The 13,843-nt window shown below is 41.4% G+C and overlaps 2 protein-coding genes across 3 annotated transcripts; both read left to right on the plus strand.

Annotated features, from left to right (window-relative positions):
• Nucleotides 1–1,772: 1,772 nt before the first annotated feature.
• Nucleotides 1,773–8,127, plus strand: KCTD11 (potassium channel tetramerization domain containing 11). Its single transcript, XM_031965421.1, has 2 exons — nt 1,773–2,899; nt 7,560–8,127. Exon 1 carries the CDS (start codon nt 1,873–1,875, stop codon nt 2,671–2,673), a length of 801 nt encoding a protein of 266 aa, XP_031821281.1. The 5' UTR covers nt 1,773–1,872; the 3' UTR covers nt 2,674–2,899; nt 7,560–8,127.
• On the plus strand, nt 4,920–8,127 carry TMEM95 (transmembrane protein 95). Of its 2 annotated transcripts, XM_012548752.3 has the most exons (7): nt 4,920–6,043; nt 6,348–6,404; nt 6,637–6,717; nt 6,844–6,864; nt 7,055–7,135; nt 7,343–7,430; nt 7,560–8,127. In XM_012548752.3, the coding sequence occupies exons 1-7, from the start codon at nt 5,875–5,877 to the stop codon at nt 7,591–7,593; spliced, it is 531 nt and encodes a 176-aa protein (XP_012404206.1). In that variant the 5' UTR covers nt 4,920–5,874; the 3' UTR covers nt 7,594–8,127. The 2 variants fall into 2 exon arrangements, with proteins under 2 accessions (XP_012404206.1, XP_031821283.1); XM_031965423.1 differs by lacking the exon at nt 7,055–7,135 and having other exon boundaries at nt 4,922–6,043.
• Nucleotides 8,128–13,843: the final 5,716 nt, after the last annotated feature.

Below are 13,843 nucleotides of genomic sequence, written 5' to 3' on the forward strand. Positions count from 1 at the left end.
CAAGATGTTTCAGAAGACCCTTAGTTCTAGGGTGAAGCACACGTAGTGAGACATGTAGTCACCAGACTGGTTGGTCAGGTAGGAAGTGTCAACTCTTTCCTCCTGGGTAGTGAGATTTCCCCATCTCATAGAAATAGAGTGGGCTCAGCTAGCCCAGGTATCTAGCCCCAGTATCCAGCCCCGAATTTTTCCCTTTTTTCCTAGAGGCTGAGGCATTTATCTTCCCCATTCCTTGCAAATCTTGACCCCTTCCCCAAAAGGGAAACACATAGAAAGTACTATTTCCAGCGTTACTTTCAGGCCCGAGGCTCCCAGTTTCCCTAACCCCATCCTCCCCTAGATACTCGAAATGTGATGTCTCAGCACTTCTGTCTACTGTAATTCCACGTCCCTATCTTCCCCCGGGGGAACTTTCTTGAAACGAAACCCATTAGCTCCAGTCCACTGCAGTCTAAAACTCTAAGGCCTTTAGAAACACTGGGGAGGCTGGGATGAGGAGCAGCCGCCAGGCGGGGGTGGTTTAAGTGTCCCTAGGCTGACCCAAATGCTTTCCGAGTTGCTTTTGAGCGATCGGTGCAGTTGGCCTAACAGACTCAGAAGAGGAAGGAAATGCAGAGGCCATCTAGGCATCCATTCCAAGCAACCGTAACTCATTAAGAATCCCCTGGTACGACTTTAGCGCGTGATAATCTCTTGGCTGCGAGAAGCCCGGATTACCGGGAAACCTCTCTCTCGTCCCCTTCGGTACCCAGACTTGGGGAAGGGGGAGGGAAGGTATCTGATCCAAACTTCACCCTCCTCCCCAGCCTTCAGGGAATCACAGCTCATTTCAAATGCTGCCTTTTCCCTAGTCCTTCCTTCTCTCCTCCCCTCCCCTCCCCATTCTAGGGGCGGGAGAGCACAGTCCGGCTTAAGCAGCTAAACTCTTGTCCCCAAAAGGGAGAACTAGCCCAAGCGGCTGGAGTAGGGCGGGGGTGAGAGTGGGGGTGGAGAGGGGTAGGGCTCCAGAGGGCCTGGCCTGTCTCTTAAAGGGCCCATCACGTCTGCGTTGTTACTTTTACTTCCTGAAGAGCAGAGGACCGAGCTTGCTGAAGACGCTGGGGAGCCCATCCTGAGCCCGGGTCCCGAAATTCAGGGTCCAGCCCGGCTCTCTGACACCATTCCCACTCCTGCCGAATTTGGAGCGAACCCTGAAACCGACTGCAGGGACGGCTTGGCCACCCCACCCCATCCCTGAAGTCACTGCCCTTTCCAGCCTCCCTCCGGCACCCCACCTCCCTGACTTGGAAATTGGAAACGGCTAGAAGTTTGGACTTGCTCCCCAAAATATCGACGCTAACTCTAGGACATCCGCTCTTGGGAACTAAGGACATCCTCTGCATACCACTCCCCCCACCCCACCCCAAAAAAAGACTGCATTGATTATCCAGAAATCAGCCTTTATATCGCCGATCTGTCGGCTGGAACCCTGAAATTTAATCTTCAGGTACCCCAGGAAAAACCCTCCATTCATATCGTGGAGTACTCGGAGTCTAGCATTTCTGGACCAACAGGCCAGCTGTTTTAGCTGGCCTCTGCCCCTAATTTGGGTCAACATCCCAAACCAGCTGAGCTGAACCCAAACTGCTTTTTTTCCCTTGAAATCAGCCGCGGGACTGCTCTGTATTCCCAAACTTTATTGAAAATATTCCCTGCTGTAGATTTAGCCCGGCTGGGCCGGGGAGGCGGCTTCTGGGTACCCCTAAACTTATTCGTTACTTCGAAAACAGCTGCTGTGAATCTACAAATCAGTTCCTCCCCAGACTCCCGCCAAAAGCCCAGCCTCTTCCCATCTGTGCATCTCTGGCGCTATTCAAAATTCCTCCTCCCCCAATGCCCTCCCAGGCACCCTCTTTTGGGGGGCCTGTGACACTAAATGTGGGAGGAACCCTGTATGCTACTACCTTGGAAACTCTAACTCGATTCCCAGACTCAATGTTGGGAGCCATGTTCAGAGAGGGTGCGGCACTGCCCCCCAATTCTGGCTCTCAAGGTAGCAACTACTACTTTATCGATCGGGATGGTAAAGCCTTTCGTCACATCCTCAATTTCCTGCGCCTGGGCTGCCTGGACTTGCCTAGGGGTTATGGGGAGACAGCCCTCCTGAGAGCTGAGGCTGATTTCTACCAGATCCAGCCCCTACTAGAAGCACTTAGGGAATTGGAGGTAACTCAGGGAACTGAGGTGATCACAGCTGCCTTGTTTCATGCAGATGTGGATGCTACCCCCCGACTGGTCCACTTCTCAGCTCGTCGAGGTCCCCACCACTATGAACTCAGTGCTGCTCGAGTTGACACCTTTAGAGCCAATATCTTCTGTACAGATCCCATCTGTCTTGGGGTACTTCGAGCCCGGTTCGGAGTTGCTGAAGGGGAAGGAGAAGGAAGTCCCCATTTCCATTTGGAATGGGCTCCCTGCCCAGAAGGACTCCCAGAAGTTGAGTATCGACGTCTAGGATTGCAGCAACTATGGGTAGTAGGAGAAGCTGGTGAGAAGCGGGAGGTAGTAGGGACATCTGGGTTCTTGGAGGAAGTGCTCCAGGTGGCTCTAGAACATGGCTTTCGACTTGACTCTGTCTTCCCTGATCCTGAGGACCTGCTGAACTCCCGATCGCTGCGTTTTGTCCGACATTGAAAGAAAAGAAGGCAATAAAGTTGGGAATGCAATCCCTCCATCCTCTTAGAGCCAAAAGAGATTTAGTACTTTATAAAATGACTTGGAGGAGGTCGGAGCTATGAGAGTTAAGGGGGACTTCCAGTCTATCTCTTGACTGAAGCTTCAATTCCGAAAGAAATAGGAAATTGGAAAAACCACCCCTCCCTCATTTCCAACCTAAGATTTTATCAGATTACTTTGAAGGGTAAGAGAGTTTTGTGGGGAGGTACCCCTATGGTCTTCTGACTTGAGAAGAAAAAATATCTTAACGGAATCTCAAATTGGGGGTTGGGGTGGGGGAAGGTAGGCTGTGAAAAAACAAGTATTATCCATAAACTCTGGTGTAACAAATACTGGTTGACTGACTAATGGGTGATTCCATACTCCACCTCACCCCTATGTTTCATGCTGACAGGGTGTGGGGGAGCTGAGGTATTGCTGGGTACAATGCTTTATGTCTCTGAATGGCAATAGAATCTGTCATTTGTCTTTTGATCTCTGACTGTGCTCCCTTTCCAGTTTTTGGACTTGTCTAGGCCTGTTCTGGAAAATACCTATAACAATGTTGTTCCTTTATGTGAAATGACTGGATTGGCACAGGGAGTATGCATTTATGTTCTTTCAGTGGACAGGGGAAAGACTTATTTTTGAATTGTAGGGTAGCCTTTACAGCCCTTTGTCAACATGGAGAGAACCTGAGAGAGCCTTGAGGCAAAAACTACAGGCCTAGTTGGGCTGATGAGGCTATTTTGTATTTATTGGTTGTTGTAGCAACCCTGGTGGTGATGCTAGGATTCACTAGAGTGAAAGGAAGAGAAATTTAATCCAACAAATTTATGAAGGGAGGGGGGGAAATGGAATATTTACTCTCCTATTTTGCACAGATTCTTTTCCAGGAAGAGTCACTATTTATTGTTCATATCTAATAAATAAGAAATGCCTAAAAATAATAAAAAGAAAAAACTTTTTGAACTACAAATTTGTGAAATCTGTGGGGGATGGGGAAGAAATCAGAGTGGGTATATGAAGAGGTGTATTGGGAATTGAATATGCTACTGAGTTGGGACTAGGTGTTTTTTCACTTGGGACAAAAACCTTTGGAAAGGGATAGTGGTGACAAAGGACAGTATGACCATGTTTGCAGCTGTCAGGAGAGGGAGTGGCTCTACTCTCATTTGAAATGGGAAGGAAGGGAATCTTTTGGGAGTGATGAAATGTTGAGTATATTGGATAGAGCTAGGTGAGAGAGTAGACAGAGGTATGGTAGTTTCTGAACTACTACTAGGAGGAAGTGTACCCTTTTATGCACATCCTGAACAAAGCTCCAGCTGCCCTATCCTAGTTACAATTCTATAAACAAAAGTATCTGTGGGCTACTCTGGAACTTACTAGTATAACTTGTGTTTCTACTTGACCTGTTTCTCTCCTTAAATTGTTTTGCCCTAGATCTGGGGAGATGATTCACAGAGAAAATGACTAATAGAAATACAGCAATTTCTGATCATCTTTGCATGAGAAATTCATTAACCTCCTCTTCCTTGATTCAAGTGTAAAATCATAAATTAGGCTAGGGTAATGGAATATGATCTATCCCATTCTTTCTTACCCTATTCCACCCCATCCCCATATCCATTCTACTGCTAAAAGCACACATTTGTACTTTGCATATTTTCTCTCCCATAACATTGCCACAACTGTGGTGCAGGCCCTTTACCACCTCAAGCCTGCACTATTAACAATAGCCTACTGGAGGGTCTGCCAGCCTTATGAGTCTCTACCTTCTTACTCCATCCTCTACTCAGCTATAAAATTTATCATCCTAAAGTTCAGTTTTACCATATTATTCCATGTCCCTCAACTGGCACCCTCCAGGGTCAAATACTAAATCTTTTATTTAGCTTTTAAAGTCATTTATGCCTTGGCTCCTTCCTACCTTTCCAGTTTTCTTAACACTACTCCTTTCTATGATCCATATTTCTAATCTCCTTGCTATTCCCTGAAAGACATTCCATCTTCCAACTTTGTCTTTTTTTCTCTGGTTGCTCCTGTTGCCTGGAATTCTCGCTCTCTCCTCATCTTTGCCTCCTGGCTTCCTTCACCGTCCATTTAAAAATCTCACCTTTTACAAACAGCTTTTCTCACTTCATACAGACCCTCTTTTAGAAGATACAGAATAGTCTTTTCTGCTTGAGTAAAAATCCCTGGAAGCTCCCTGCACCAATAAAATCACAGGTCAAAAGAACAACAATGAAAAAGCACTTTGTGTATATAGTATTTATTTAGAAATGTAAATGTCATTTCTCCCAGTAGAATTTCAGGTCCTTGAGGTCAGAAATGCGATTTTGTTTTATCTTTGTAGCTCCACCATGTAGCAGAGTGCTTGACATTTAGTCATAATGACTGACTGCTATTTTTTGGATATTCCATTTTGTGCCCGAGTTTAATTTTGGATCCTTTGAGAGAATTAAAATGGTCACTACTGCTTAAAGACTTCTGTGGGTATCTCTAAGTATTGTTGTGAGGCTCAAATGAGATATTTATAAACTTAGCACAATGTCTAGCACGTAGTTGGCAATATAAAAATGATTATTCCTTTCCTTTCCCCTACTGGCTGTGGGAGATCAAACCAGGATTTTTGATGCTGCGCCCCCTCTGGTGGCCAGCAATTATGCTGCAGTCTCTTAAATTTTTTTTTAAATTTTTGTTTGTTTTTCCTGCACTTGAAAAAGTGATTTACACAGCTGGGCTCTTGTTTCAAATATAGATGGACACCTGCTGGCCGATTCAGTCAATTTATCAATCAACAAGCATTTATTGAGCACTTATATGCCAAGAACTGTGTTAAAATATTATACTCACTCACAGGAAAATGGAGTGACATTGTCCTTACAGGCTTACATAAGGCATCATTGACCAATAGAACCAAAGGATATCAATGTTACATAAGGTACTGGGATTATAGAAATCTAGGCTTCCATACTATGACCCCAATCCTTTCTGGCACCACGGCTTCCTGAGACCTCATCCACCCTCCCCCTAACCTTCAAGGTGGAATACTTTCGGGCTCTAGAACCCAAGAATAAAGAGACTAGAGTTCAAGTTGACAGAATATTCCAAAGTGCCTCCCTCCACAGAAAAGTAGTGTCTTATATTCTAAACAAGGTTCTCATTCTGGTCTTCATGTGGGTCCTAATGCTTGGCTATCTTTTCTTAAGCACCTCCCAAGCCTGTATCTTCTGCCGCCTCCCTTCTAGAGACCTTTCTGCACGCCTGGCTCATCTCTGTGAACAGATAAGTTCAGAATGGGGAGACTGTAAAACCAGCTGGAACTTCTCAACCTTTGCCTTAGGTGGGACCTAAGAATCCTTTCCTCTAGTCCCTACTCTATCTCCTCCAAATCTCTCAGGTACCTGAATTGAAAGCCATCTGTTAGAATAGTTCTTCCCTCTTCTCATTCAAGTCCTTAATTCTCTTTCACATCACCAACCAATAAATCTATTGATAAGATTTCTCTTGAATCCTATTAGATGATTTACTTTTACTGTAGGCCCAGGAGATCCATGAAGGAAGACTAGCTCCCTTGGAAGTTGACTCTATCTTCTAGGATCTATAAGATTTTCTCTAGAACTTTGTCATCTCCTCTTCTTCTCCAGATGAAGTATCCATGGATAGAATTACAGAAAAAACACACAGAGTCATGACAGTCCTTGGTGAGGAGATAAAGTGACACCTTAAGTGGATAAAGAGGGGAGAATGATCTATTTCAAAAGATAAAGGTAGAGGGCATGGGATAAAACAAGTACTGATTGGTGATCAGAAAAGTGGAAAAAATATGATAAAAGGAGAGGGAAGGAAGTGGGGAGAGGGGAATGAGAGTGGGAACCAGGGTTGGGGGCCAAGGAGAAGTTTTATGAACAAACTATTTGCTGCGCTTTTCCCCAGAAATCAAAGGTTATCTGTTTTCCCTTCCCACCTATTGGCAATGGCTTCAGAAATCTAAACTTCCTGAATATATGAGGCAAGGTATCAGGCATGAAGGGTGGGGAGGGAGAGATACCTGGAATCCTGATGGATATGAAGCATTGGGGGTGGGAGGTGGGAGACGGGTGTTGGATAGGGGACAGACACTTTTCTCCTTGCTTTTCTCAGCTCTGTGCCCTCCTGCCTGCCGTGAGTATAGCCTATGGGTTGAGGGCAAAGGGGTAGTTTGACCACCTGGATCTCTAAGAACAAAGGTTGGGTGGAAAGGGTGAGGAGAGAATTAGAGATTCTCAGGAGACACTTTCATCATAACTACTGAGGCCCTAAGAGGGAGGGAGCTGGACTCTCCCTGAATCATCACCTCCAGCCAATCTTGCAGGTGGAAGGACTACCCTGTACAACTGCTCCACATGCAAAGCTGTTGAGGTTCATTGCTGGGCTCTCAAGCGTTGTAACCCAGGTCAACCTCACATCTAAATACCTTGTCCACCCTTTCCAGAAGCTTCTTCCCTTGGGGATCCAATCTTGTGGCCCTTAAATTCTTATCTTGGGTTTAATTTCTTCTCCAATGACTTCCCACCATCCTCTCCCTAGACTTTCTTTCAAAAAGAGGTACTACAGATTCCTTTGCAGCATGGCAACTTTCACTCTACCCTTTTTCCCATAGGAAAACAGGACCTAAGGGAAGCCAAAATTCTGCTCCTGTTTTTTTCAGCTGCCTCATTAATTATAGGTTTCATCAGCTGTATAATAGAGTGAGTTTGGGGAATGGGTCTGAGGTTGGGAGTATGGAGCATGTGCCATTCTAATCATTATATTCTCATCTATCCCATCATAAACTGGTCTTTATTTCTTCCATTTTTCCTTTTATTCCTTTCTTCCAGATCCAGATCTCTCCTTGCAGAGCGACACTCTTGAAGAGATTCCAAGACCTTCCCCCCAATTTCCACCTTCAAAGTCTTCCTGTTGACTCGGTTCTGGCAATTCACAGCAAGCATTCAGCACTCCCAACCTCCAAGGACCACTCACATACCTAACTTCCCACCACAAATACCACCACCACCACACTAGTCAGTGACTCAAATAAATATAGATGGAATTAGAACCCCCCATACTATGCCACCAGATCCTCTTTCATCTAGACCCTGAAAAATCAACTGGAAACATTGGCCCTGTGGTTATCTCCAGACTTTTTTTTTCTCATCAGCTGTGGATTTTGTGGATTCTCAGAGAGTCAACCTTCTTTGAAAATTCAATCATTTTTGGAAAAATCTCCCTGCCACATTAGAAAATCCATGTTGGAGGTGACATTATCTTGTTTTAAAACTAACGAGGTATGTTTAATTATGGGTGTTTGTATATTCATGTACATTCCGACTCAGGGTAAGACACCCCTCATCTTCCCTGGCATTTTTCCTATTGTCATTAAATAGCTTTATTTTAATCCCTTCACTTATTCTGGTCTTTAATCTACAATACTGGAAAATGACAGTTCTGAAGAGTTCTCACTTTCATCAGGGAGATAGTCTTTATCCATGGGGAAACCCCTGCTATATTAAGGAAATTGAATCTTCACCTTTGAGGAGTGTAAATGACAAGATGTCTGAATCTGAAATCATGGGGTTTTCCCTTAAAACTACAATAGTTACCATTCTTGGGTTCTCTATGTTTGACAGTGGCACCCTCATTTTGAAATCTACATCTTAGTCAACCTTGTTACTTTCTTTTCCCTTCTCTTCTGATCGCATCACCAAGTTCTATTGATTTTTCCTCATGTTTCTCAAGTCCAGTTCAGTTCCTCCTTTCCAGTTCTATTGCTACCAGACAAGTTTAGGTCTATATTACTTTTTATCTGGATTATTTCAACTGGTCTCATTTCCCTATCTCCAGTTTCTTCCTTCTATACATACTACTGTCACAGTAATCTTCCTAATCAAGGTTTAATCAAGACACTCATCTCTCTGCTCAAAATCCTTGATCCCTATATAAGCCTAATCTAGCTTTCAAGCATTTGACAGTCTGTTTCTCAAATATATTTCTATTCTTAGTCATACTATACCCATTCAGTTCCTTAATTATATTTTGCCTTTTCTCCCCTTTGTAACTTGTACATGCTAGAATAGTAAACTCTACATTTGTACTAGCTGAAAATTTTCCCTTTCTTTAAACTAACATGTCATCTCCTCCATAAAGTCTTCTCATCTCCTTCCCCACCCATAAGTGATATTGCTCTCTCCTCAAATATCACACCATCAGTTTGGATCTCAACCATTACTTCCTTTGTAAAGCTGTCTGCCTTCCTAGGCTTTTAATGCCTAGAAGACAGAGAACCTGGTCATTTAAAAAAAAATTTATATCCCCTGAACCTTGCCTGAGGTCTTGCACATCTTAGGTCTTTAAAATTTCTTGAATTGAGTTCAGAATCATCTAACATATAACCTTTCCATTTTTCTATTGTTGTCTCCTACTATATCTGCTGAATTGGTTTATTCCCTTTTCCTATCATTACTGTATCTAGGCCTTTCTTCCTACTATTTCTACTTCTAGGCTTATACTCATACCTTTTCCTCATTCCTCTATGTTGCTAAATCTTTTTTAAAAATAATAAAATTAATATTCATATTCTATTTTTATATAAAATACATTTGCAAAATACATACAAAGATAGTTTTCGACATTTACCCTTGCAAAACCTTGTGTTCCAATTTTTTTCTCCCTTCCTTCCCGTAGATAGCAAGTAATCCATATATGTTAAACATGTACAATTCTTCTAAATATATTTCCACATTTATCATGCTGTACAAGAAAAATCAGATCAAAAAGGATAAAAAAATGAGAAAGAAAATAAAAAACAAGCAAACAACATATCTTGCTAAATCTTAACCTTCCTGTTAGCCTTAGTTCAGAGTTCTTCCATTACATCTTATCTGTGTAAGCGCCTGATGTATAATTCTATTGTCTTTAATCAAATAGTTCTTAAATATAGTAAAATAGACTATGCTCTCCTTTATATGTATGTCCTCTCCCTTTCCCCCAGCCCCGATAAGCTGTAAGTCCTTTCTGGCAAGGGGGAAGGCTCTACAACTTTTCTTTGTACTTCTCTATATCTCCAGTGTCAGACTATTAAGTACCTCACCTGAGTACTATCATTCCATCTGGGATACTTATACCAGAGACAACTAGAAGACTCAGTGGATAGAATGCTGGGTTCAGAAGGAAGATCTGAGTTTACATTGGTTCACACTACTTCTATGACTCTGGGCAAGTCATTTAACCTCTCTCTGCCTTAATCCACCAGAGAAGGAAATGGCAAACCACTCCAGTATTGTCCATGGACAATATTGTTGCGCTATGGTCCAAGAGGTCATTAAGTATTCTGACATAGCTGACCAACATGCCATCTGGAAATGATCAGGCCTCAGCCATTCCCTCTCCTTTTAATTTAAATTCAACCATTATAAATTGTTTACATATATAAGACACTCTGCTAAGATGCTGAAAATACAAAAATAAAGAAAAATATCCCTGACTTCAAGGAGTTTACAATCTAGTTGACAATGGCACCCTCATCTCGGGGTCAGCATTGTTCCTTTCCTTTCCTGATCTCATCAATAAGTTCTTTTGATTCTTCCTCATGCTTCTCAAATCCAGTTTAGCCTATCCTCTCCCCTGGGCCTACATTATTTTTTAAAATGGATTATTTTACCTAGAGTGTGAAATTCAACATTTACAAAAATGAGTAATCATACAATGTAATTTGAGGAGTACCAGAATTCCAATTAAGAGAATTGGGACAAAAATCACAGATGCATCAACCTACCTGAGCCTTGAGTAAGTATAGGTAGTAAAGATGAGGATGGAGTCTGGTAAATTACCTGAATAAAGACTAGAGGCAGAAGTTAGAATGTGCATATAATATGCAGTGAGGATTACTATGAAGTTAGTCTGGAAAGGTACATGGGAACCAGAAAGTGAGGATCTTTAAATGTTGGTTCTACCCTTGAGAGTGGTTTTGTGGATCACCCTAATTTAAGGATTCTAAAATTGAGAATTTCATGACCAGACCTTCTAGAGACACAAGGAGGTTTCCTCCCACAGTGGAGTCCTTGGAGAAAGAAGAGAATAATCCAAATAGTTCCACAGCACTGTAGCCAATGACATTTAAGAAAGAAATTATTTGTTCAGCAGTCCCAAAATATGTTTGCCTTATGAAGGGGATTCCAAACCACAGGGAGACACTATGAGAGTGGGAGGGTTAAGAATCTAACCAGAATGTCAAACAGTTGCCCTGATGTCAATTCCAAGTTCAGTTCCTTTCTTAAAGGATGCTTTATGTATTTCCATATCGAGCTACTGACTTCCATGAGTCCTCTGCTTGCTTCACAGACAAATGTCTGTATTGTGTTACCTATATGTTATCTATGTTATGAGTGTCCACATGGACACTCTAGATGTGGTTGGAAGAGAGACATGAACATACATCTCTAGGGTCCACTCTTCTCCAAAGAAGATTCTAATTATTGCCAGGAATAGTAGCAGAAGGTTTGGGCCAGAGGCTGGCTACTTTGTTCTCATCAAAAAGAGGGGTTATTAAGATATCTAGCTGCCTCTAAAATTGGAAATGATTTTTAAGTTTAAGATAAACTGACTACTTCATTAATGGGAAAGGAATACCCCAAATTATATATCCAAGGTTTGATTCACTTACCACCGAATGCCAGTTTCACAAAGGAATATAGAAAATAGCAAATAAATTAATATAAGCCAACAGCTTACAGAAACCAGGGAAGATATAAAGATGAAAATATACCAGACAATACATAGAATAAATGAATTATTCCACTGAGAATGAGACATTTCAGTTCATCCAAGAGACTGAGTCCCAGATCTAACCCAAAAGAAAATTAGCCTGGGTTAGTTAGGGACATGCTTAGGTTGCTAGTTCCTCTACACATCCTTATATTAGAGACTTTCTCTCCCTTAAGGAACCTAAAGAGAAGATGGAAATTTGCATCTTTCTGGAAGCTGGGAGTCAGAAGACCAAGATTTATCTTTTCCCCACACTTATCCCAACTTTTCTCCTTAGGTAGTCATGGAGCATTTAGTAATTGGTCTTTACCAATGAGATTTTATATGTTGAAACTTGAGTTGAATGTGTTTTTTTATTCCTGTTTAGCAATCATTGGAACTGAATAAATGAATAAAAAAGCATTTAAGTGTTCTTTCAGCAAGGTTAGATATACCTAAATTATATAAGGATATCTCTGCCTCCAAATAAATGTGTCCTGTAAACTCCTTGGGTTCATTGGAAAATATCAAAACCAATCAATATAGCTGCCCAAATAATCTTCTTAACCTGGTCACCACTTGACATAAAGATTTTAAGAAGCCCTCAGATGTCAATAAGATAAAAAGGCTATCTCTTTAATCTGGACTGATTCCACTATTTCATTCTATTTTTATAACCGAAGCAGCTAACTGGCACAGTGGATAGAATACCCAGCCTTAAGAAAACATCTCTCTGAGTTCAAATCTGGTCTCAAACACTAAGATGGGCAAGTCACTTAACCCCTATTGCCTCAGTTTCCTCTAGCATAAAATGAGCTAGAGGAGGAAATGGCAAACCACTCCAGTATCTCTGTCAAGAAAACACCAAATGGAGTAAAAAGTTGGACACAAATGAAAAACAAATTTTTATAATTAACTTTATAAACCAGGAAAACAGGACAGTTTGCTATCTCTCCTGTCTCTGGTTTCTCAGAGACTATCTCCTATGCCTATAATACATTCTGTTCAAGATCCAGCCTAGTTGTATTCCTTAATCACTCCTTCATATTTCCAATAGCACTTAGAATTAATCCTTCTTTGCCTTTATAATAACTTAGATATAATAGAGTTTAAGGATATGATTCCCTTTACCACCAACTCTCCCTTCTGCCCATACACATATACACATGTAATTTAGTTGGGGTCCTCAAACTACAGCCCGCGGGCCAGATGCAGCAGCTGAGGACGATTATCCCCCTCACCCAAGGCTATGAAGTTTCTTTATTTAAAGGCCCACAAAACAAAGTTATTGTTTTTAATATAGTCCGGCCCTCAAACAGTGTGAGGGGCAGTGAACTGGCCCCCTATTTAAAAAGTTTGAGGACCCCTGCAACTGCTACTGAATTATTTCCTTATTCTCTTCTAGAGTTCTAAAACAAGAGGTATTTCCTAATATTCCTCCATAAATTAATAGAAATGTACAATTTTACTAGTTAAAAGGGTTACAGAAAGTGGTTGGCAGTGGGGTGCCCTCAAAATGAGGGCTGCCAAACTATATCTGTGGATCCCTGCTATATATTAACTTGGAAAACCACACATTAATATTATTTACATCTTTTTTATTTTTGTTAATTATTTTCCCATTACATTTTAACTTTGTTTGACTGAACTCTAGTATGTTGCAACCTGAGCAGGACTGTGATTGACATCTCTGCATCACAGCACTTTTGGTGGAACCGTGAAGTAGTCCAACCATTCTTGAAAAATAATTTGGAACTTTGCCCAGAAAGTGGCCAACCATCATACTCTTTGACAATCTGTAACACCACTGGAACTATACCCTCCAAGAGATCAAAGAAAGAGGAAAAGGTTCTCTGGCAAGGTTTTGGTGCAGATAAAAGAACAATGTATGCAAAAAATGAAAACATCATTGAGGAAAAATGACATGTAACCCGTTCTACTAAGTTATTGACAGTGACTATGCATGAATGAAGGAGTGAAAAAAAAAATTGAGCAATTTCTATATGTAAGCTCTACTTTAAGAATCCCAAAAGAAAATGAGAGAGTCCCTGCTCTCAAATAATTCATATTAAAGTGGAGAAAAGATCACACATATAAGACTTACAAGTCAGATGAAAAGGTTCTATCATATTTAAGGTTTAGCAGCAAACAATAATGCTTCTTTTTAAATGTCATTTCCACTAATAAAGATCTCTTTCTGATATTGAACCATTTTACTGTGTCAAAGACTGGTTGTGAGAACTTTCTTGTTTGGGTCTATAGTGACTATTGCTAATATAGATACTGTTGCTATATCTGAGAGCCATGAAAGAGAAGCGAAATATTGAAGAAAAGATAATTTGGCCTGGGAGTTCAGAGTTACTGTTGTAATTGGCTTGCT

This window comes from Sarcophilus harrisii, chromosome 4 (assembly GCF_902635505.1).
Source record: "Sarcophilus harrisii chromosome 4, mSarHar1.11, whole genome shotgun sequence".
NCBI lineage: Eukaryota > Metazoa > Chordata > Mammalia > Dasyuromorphia > Dasyuridae > Sarcophilus > Sarcophilus harrisii.

Bases quoted from the DNA above. Each gene is read 5' to 3' on its own strand.
- KCTD11 (XM_031965421.1), top strand. From the start codon at position 1,873: ATGCCCTCCCAGGCACCCTCTTTTGGGGGGCCTGTGACACTAAATGTG.
- TMEM95 (XM_012548752.3), top strand. From the start codon at position 5,875: ATGTGGGTCCTAATGCTTGGCTATCTTTTCTTAAGCACCTCCCAAGCC. The intron at 6,405-6,636 runs GTGAGGAGATAA...GCTTTTCCCCAG, and splicing joins CAGAGTCATGACAGTCCTTG to AAATCAAAGGTTATCTGTTT. The intron at 7,136-7,342 runs GTCAACCTCACA...TTTTTCCCATAG, and splicing joins TCTCAAGCGTTGTAACCCAG to GAAAACAGGACCTAAGGGAA.